Source organism: Saprolegnia diclina, assembly GCF_000281045.1.
Source record: "Saprolegnia diclina VS20 unplaced genomic scaffold supercont1.16, whole genome shotgun sequence".
NCBI lineage: Eukaryota > Oomycota > Saprolegniomycetes > Saprolegniales > Saprolegniaceae > Saprolegnia > Saprolegnia diclina.
Window position 1 is genome coordinate 353,686 of NW_008246083.1, and position 6,587 is coordinate 360,272.

General features: G+C 60.0%; 5 protein-coding genes across 5 annotated transcripts in view; 2 read left to right on the forward strand and 3 right to left on the reverse strand.

Moving 5' to 3' along the window:
* SDRG_05984 (hypothetical protein) overlaps positions 1-694 on the forward strand; it is a gene marked incomplete at its 5' end in the record, with an annotated part of 1,885 nt that extends 1,191 nt beyond the window's left edge. The window contains 3 exons of the mRNA XM_008611734.1: positions 34-155; positions 202-462; positions 508-694. Of these exons, the coding sequence (XP_008609956.1) occupies positions 34-155; positions 202-462; positions 508-629 (505 nt within the window). The 3' untranslated portion in view covers positions 630-694. The remainder of the gene's footprint in view (positions 1-33; positions 156-201; positions 463-507) is intronic.
* A 336-nt stretch (positions 695-1,030) lies between these two features.
* Positions 1,031-2,553, reverse strand: SDRG_05985 (hypothetical protein; the record flags this gene model as incomplete). The annotated part of the gene is made up of 2 exons (XM_008611735.1): positions 1,031-1,616; positions 2,012-2,553. The coding sequence occupies 2 exons, from the start codon at positions 2,551-2,553 to the stop codon at positions 1,031-1,033; spliced, it is 1,128 nt and encodes a 375-aa protein (XP_008609957.1).
* Positions 2,554-3,247: 694 nt separating this feature from the next.
* Positions 3,248-4,028, reverse strand: SDRG_05986 (hypothetical protein). The gene has a single exon (XM_008611736.1). It carries the CDS (start codon positions 3,948-3,950, stop codon positions 3,300-3,302), a length of 651 nt encoding a protein of 216 aa, XP_008609958.1. The 5' UTR covers positions 3,951-4,028; the 3' UTR covers positions 3,248-3,299.
* A 457-nt stretch (positions 4,029-4,485) lies between these two features.
* Positions 4,486-5,330, reverse strand: SDRG_05987 (hypothetical protein). Its single transcript, XM_008611737.1, has one exon. It carries the CDS (start codon positions 5,315-5,317, stop codon positions 4,532-4,534), a length of 786 nt encoding a protein of 261 aa, XP_008609959.1. The 5' UTR covers positions 5,318-5,330; the 3' UTR covers positions 4,486-4,531.
* Positions 5,331-6,066: 736 nt separating this feature from the next.
* SDRG_05988 (hypothetical protein) lies at positions 6,067-6,577 on the forward strand (the record flags this gene model as incomplete). Its single annotated transcript, XM_008611738.1, has 1 exon — positions 6,067-6,577. A coding segment is annotated over one exon (510 nt), but the record flags the coding sequence as incomplete, so codon positions are not given.
* Between the last annotated feature and the right edge of the window lie 10 nt (positions 6,578-6,587).

The following is a 6,587-nucleotide window of genomic DNA, read 5'->3' on the forward strand; positions in this document are numbered from 1 at the left end:
TCTATTGTATCAACCTGTCCACTTGATACTAAGCATGAACGACTTTAGTGGGCAGTGCTTTGGTGCGTACGAGGTCCTGCGCGGCATGCACCGCGGCGCCTTCTCCGTCCTCGTCTCGTCGCCCAGTGCCGTCCTCTACCGCATCGAGAAGAGCGGTGCGCTCTGGTGGCGCCACGTCTAATGACTCTACAGTGTGCGTAGACGTGCGCTATTTGGTGTTGAAAGACGCTGTCACGGAGCAGCTGCTCAAGGCCGACGCCAACGACCTTTACGCGCGCATGCACAAGCAGTCGATCGAGCAGGACCTCGTCATGAACACGCAGTGGCACGAATACAAGGAAGCCATTGTCGCCGAGGCCACTCCGCGGCGCGGCCAGGCCAAGCTCACGCCGCACTTGCTGCCGTTCGTGCACAGTTTGGACCCGTCTCCGCTGGCGACACCCGGACCCAGCGTTGTGCTGCGTACGGCCGACACTAGCGTTGCCGCTCAAGCCATATTTTGTGTAGCGCCACGATCTCCACCGGTGCGAGGACCGCCCAAGCCCATGGTGCCGGTGCGGTCCCACGTGCCGCCAGCCGCCGCCTCGGAAAAGCTCTTTCAAAGCCACAAGACGTGGCTGCAGGCATAGAATGTCAATATGACCACACTCAAATTCACACAACGAGTGCTAGTGGGCCAAAAATCGTGTCGCCAACGTGTCACTCGTCGACGACGGCGACGCGGCCACACAGGTGCGCTTCATGACCTCTGCCTTGCTCCCGCCGCAACATTGCGGGCACTAGCTCTCTCGAAATGCATCGACGAGCCGTGCCACGCGTATCTTGTGCGGCAAGGTCAAGAACGTCAAGCTCGACGACGCCATTCACATCCCGGGCACGGTCCACTCGGTCTTCAAGCACCTCTCGACGGTGCGCACGTTGCCAACGCACGCGCCGTCGCCCCCTTCTGGGACATGAGGCTCTTCCATAGACGTTAGTCAAATAGGGAGCGTCAAAATGGATACGATAACTATGACGCCAAGTTGGTAAATTACAAAAGCACGTTGGACCGTCGCGGGAGACCGAGGCTCGAGCCCCGATGCAACATCATTAACGACGGTGCGCGGCGCGGCGGCAGTGCCGTGAGCTCTTTTCGAGAGTTCGGGTCGATGTGCAGGAAGGTCTTAATGTACGTGAGGACGGGGCAGAGCGCGAGCTCGCAGTCGGTCAAGTGGTGCGGACTCTGGAGGACCGAGAGCAAGACAAAGAGAAAATGGTCGAGGCGGTCCTTGCGCGCGGCCGCGATTGTCTGCGCGCTGCACCAAAAGCGCTCGTGTTTGCGCGGGAAGAGCACGGCCGCGAGCGCCGAATGCAGTGTATGGCAGTCGCAAATGCTAGCGGCGCAAAGGCGGAGGAGCGTCTGTCGAAAAGCATAAAACTCTGAGAACCGCTTGGGCACCAGCCAGCGCTCGGCGCCGGTGTCGACGAGGATGCTGTACGAAATGACGTTGGTGGTACTCTGCGTTGTCGTGAGCGTGTACGCCTCGTCCTCGTGGAGCGTGCGAGTGTCGAGGCTGTCGAGGCTCACGATCGTGGCAAAGACACCGGCGAGCGGCGGTCGGCCAGGATGCGGCATCCTGCGCAAAGCAAAGAGTGACACGCGCTGTCACGCGCAGCGAGTGGTGTTCTTCTTGCGCTGGCTATCGTCGTCCTTGTGACGCTGCCACGTGGGCGCGGACCACATGGAAATGCGAGCTTTGTTTTACTACCAAGTGCTAATAAGCCACAAACGTCCGACGCGTCGACTGCGGAGCGGTTGGAGATGACAGCGCTTCCTCGGGATGAGATTCGCGAGCTCTCGACCGTTCATTGCATGGATCGACTCGATACAGACGGCCCTGGACCCCGCCTCACGACGGCTACCACGTACTACGTTAGACGGCTGGGTACAGTATCGGAAAGCCTTGTGAGGCACACAAACATGGACTCGATTACATCAAGTTGATACGGAAAGACACCGAGTCACGACCACTTGAGAGGAGCATGCACGGGGCTATTGATGATCTCGTCGTGCTCGCGAATCGTGTAGATGGGCTCCGAGAGCTTCCGGCTGCGACTCGCTGCGCTCAGTGGAAGTCGCCGCAGAAGAGCGTCGTGGTGGTGGCCACGGACCTCGAGGAACTTGCGAATGAGCCGCAAGATCGGGCACGACGTCCCGTTGCACGTGTACGCGTGCGTCGACGGCTGCAAAAGACTGAGGAGGACCGAGACGAAGTGCGTGAGCCGGTCCTGGCGGTCGAGAGCGACCCGCTCGGGTTTGCGCCAGAACGCGAGGCTCCGCCGAGGAAAGGCGAGGCCCGCGAGCGGCGCATGGAGCAAGCGGCACTCGCAGTCGCTGCAGCGCGTCATCATGAGGAGGACTCGCCGGAACCGATGAAAGTCCGAGAAGCGCTTGTGGAGAATCCAGCGCGCGGCGCCGTTCTCGAGCAGCACGCCGTAGGCAAAGACGTCCTGCTCGCGCGTGACGCTGACGATCGCGGCCGAGAGGCCGAGGAAGATGTCGTCCATGACCATTTCAAGTGTGCTTCATGCAATCGCACGCGATCGGGTGGTAGCAGGTGACAACTAGTACCGTACACGCCACACGAATTACGCGGTCCTACAGCATGGGACACTCTGCTTCGAGCACTGGACCCACGCGGCTTCTTCGGAGATTGCGTTGTCTGTCGCGATCCAAGATGATATGCTGCGGTGTCGACAGGCGTCTGCTTTCTCGCATACCGTACTGCGTACTCGTACCATGCACCTGCCACCTTGTTTGCTATCGGTATCGTTGAGACTCGCAGCAAGAATCTCGAGCTTGAGAGGGTAACACTCGTTGTGCAAGACGCAGGATCTTAGTACTACCGAGTGCGTTGGGCCAGTAAACGTTGCGCGTCTGGTCGTCGCCGTCGGGCAGAGAGGATGAGTGCTGATAGTAGTGTAAGGTCTGGGCATGAACATGGGATTTGGGTGCGCTGCGGAAGGGGCCAAGTCGATCGACTTGATTGCTCTATGGCGCGCGTCATGGCGCTGACAATGTGTCCAGTTACAAGCGGCCGCAAGTCATTCCCACAGAGACGCAGCGAGGTGTATTCTCCACCTAGCGCTGACGCAGGGAGCGTGGCGAGTGAGCAAGCACTAAGGAACAAATCCGCATTCGATTAGTCTTGTCGCAGGCGATGTGCTACCGAGATTCCCACGTCCCTTGAAGATCGACGCTTCGGACTCCATATAAACAAGCTGCCTCTAATTGCAATATATATATGGACAATAGTGTCCTAGACCCAATGTGTTGTTGTGGTCATTATGAATCTGCAATTGATCACTTCGTCGTCTTCGCGGATCGGATAAATAGGGAGGTTGTGGCTTGGCGACTGGACACGCTGGGGCGTCTTGGGCGGGAGGTCACGGAGGAGTAGCTGGCCTTGGTCGCACTTGCGCGCGGCCGGGACGACGTGGAGAAAGGCGTGGATAAGGCCAAGCACGGGGCACTGGGCATGCTCGCACGCGACCAAGTGGTCCTTTTGCTGCAAGAGGATCAGGAGCACGCTCAGAAACTGGCTCAGACGGTCTTGGCGGTCCATCGCGATGCGCTCGGCGGGCCGCCACGGCAGAAAGTTGGCCTCCTTCTTCGGAAACACCATCGACGACAAGGTCAGCCAGAGGTACTGGCAGCGACACGTGCACTTGCTCGTCAAGCGCAGCAGCTCGAGGCGGAAGCGGTGGAACTCGGAGAATCGGCGGTGGAGCAGCCAGCGCTCCGAGCCGTTCTCGACGAGGATCGCGAATGCCAGCGATGCGTGCTGCCGGTCTTTGGTGATGCTGAGGATCGTCGCCGAGAGGCCGAGAAGGGGGAATCGGACCGGCGTCGGGCGTACGCGGAGCTTTGGTGCTAGCATGGCAAATATGTTGTATGAGGGCTTGGTCATCGAGCGCACTGAGCGCACCAGCCGGAGAAGGCTAGAGTCGGTCGACAGAAGGACACGAATTTCGTGGCAGCTCCTCGCTGGATCTCGAGCACATTTGCCAGCGATATGCTGCAAACGGCCATGCCCAGCGTGCGCCGACCACAAGCATGTGATGTCCCGACCGTATTGCGTTTTGATAATGATACGCTTCGTCGTGGTCCAATCCGGTCACAGGATGTGATGCAGCCCGCCGTCGCTGTCCGACGCCGTGAAAAGGCCATCCAGTTGCTGCATGCAGGCGCTGCCACGTATGCTCGTCGCCACCGATTGGCTCCATCGCCGCCATCGGACGCGCTGCTAATGCCCCATACAGCGACAAGACGGCGTGTGCAATCACTTTTGACCATGTAATAACTCAACGCTGGCTCTGGAGCTCGCTCACAATTTGTGCAAGCGTACCAGACGGGTTTGTCGACTGGTTGAGAGAGAACGCGATCCAGTCGCACCACCACTGGATGTCCGCTACCCTGTACCAAGCACCACGCACATTTGTAAGTGAACAGAGAACACCACGCATTACGACGCAAAGATAGCAGCAAACACTACACGTAGAGCTCGTCGCCCTTGCAAATGCGCCGCGCTGCCACAACGACGCGGTTATGGATCTCGCAGTTGGGTGGGTGGCGTCGCTTGAGCTGTGTCGGCCACTCGACCACTGCCTCGTTCTCCGGTGGCGCGTCGCCGTCGGAGGGGCTCGCGGTTGCTGCCCGCTTCGACTGATTCGAGACGACGCGTCGGGTTCGCAACGAGGTTGAGGAGCTCGGCTGCACGTGTGCTTGGTCGGCTCCATGGTGACGTGCGACAGCGCTCGTACCCGATCGCTCGATCTTCGTACGCTTCCGGTCTGTCGGCGACGCCAACGGCAACGATGGACTTGAGCGCCTCACCTCCTGGATACGGCGTTCGGCGTCCCATGCATCGGTCATGGCATACAGCCACGCGTCGCGCTCCTCGGCGTTCGCCGGGATACCTCGTCGGTTGTGAGTGACCAGGGCCAAGCGCCGTTCCAAGTGCCATGCCAACGCGTTGGACATCGAGCGCGTGCGCACGTAGAGAGAGATGCAGCGCGCATTCTCATTCTCGAGGAGGCGGACAATTTCTGCGCTGTCCATGGCGGGGCGGGGCGGGAGCGCCATGTTGCACTCGTGCCATGCACCCTCGGCCGCGAGGATCTCGTCGCCGATCGCGAGACCGGCCAAGTACGCTGGCGACTGCGGCAAGACGACAGAGACGATGACGCTTCGCTGTGCACCGCCGCCTTTGGTCGATAGGCCGAACGACTGAGAGGCGGTCCGTCGGCAGATCAGTCGCCACGACGAAGCTGCCATGCCAGTATCAAACAGAAATAAAACCCGTCCAAGACGGGTTGCGTTAAAACCAGCTAAAGACGCGTTGCGTTAAAATGCTTTAACCCGTCTTGACGGCACCAAAACCTCAAGCGTCGCATGTGAGACCTAAGGACGTTAAACAGGTGAAACGAAGCTGAAAAGGTATTTCGTCAGCACCGTCTCGGAAAAGCCTTCCTTCAATCATCAGGGGACCTCATGCGCGCTCGTTTGCATCGACGGGCCGCAGCAGCTGAGGAGCAAAGCTTGTGCCCGACAGGCGACGTGCCGATCATTCTCAGGCGCGACGAGCCGTGGAGCATCTGTACTATCGGTGCCTAGACGAGGCTGGTGCACCTGGTTCTTGAAGTCATTCTGTGCCAATTCCATCCACACCACAGGCCTATACTACGCCAGGCCTCGTTGTCGTTCACCTCTCAATCACGCACTCCTCGCTTGCAAGACCAGCGACAGTCCGAGGTATCCTGTCGTCGACGAGTATCTTTCGTGTCTAGCTCTGCTCAGATTCAGGCTTGGACGACAGCGTCGGGGCGCTCGAGGACAATATCTATAGCTCCGAGGTGCGTCCACAGTATCGTAGGCGCTACGGCTGCCAGGTGTCATCTGCCCTCGCGCAACGCTGTGGCGACAGGCACGGCCCATTGACGTACGAGCGAGCCCTTGCCGTTCAACTGGAACTGGGGTGAGCATCCGACGCGCGCCTGTCGCTGACACCCAAGAGCAGATGACTCATGTTCGTGCATGGCATTTGCGAATTCCCCATGCACTGCTACTTTGGCGACTGCGTCCACGAAGCCCTGGAGGGATCGTGGCGCTGCCACTTCCACCGGCACCGGCTCAAGTGCAACATCGCCGAGTGCCGCAACCAAGTGTATGCACGCGGCCTCTGCGTCCGGCATGGCGGCAAATCGCGCTGCCAAGTCGACGCGTGCGACACCAACGTGCGCGACGGCAGCTTCTGCGCCAAGCACGGGGGCGGGAAGCGGCGAGGCAATTGCATCGAAGCCGGATGTGTCAACCGGGCACAGGCGCGCCAGCGTTGCATTCGCCATGGCGGCGGGAACCACTGCCGCGCCGACAACTGCCTCAAGTACGCACGCACGAACGGGCTTTGCACCCGCCACAGTCGTGCTCTCATGACGCTGCCATGGCTTGCCAAGCCGGTGCCGGTGGAGCCGACTCCAGCCGTATCGATGGCGGAGTCGGACGACTGGATAGACTGTGCGATCCTTGCCGACCTCTGTCGCCTCAG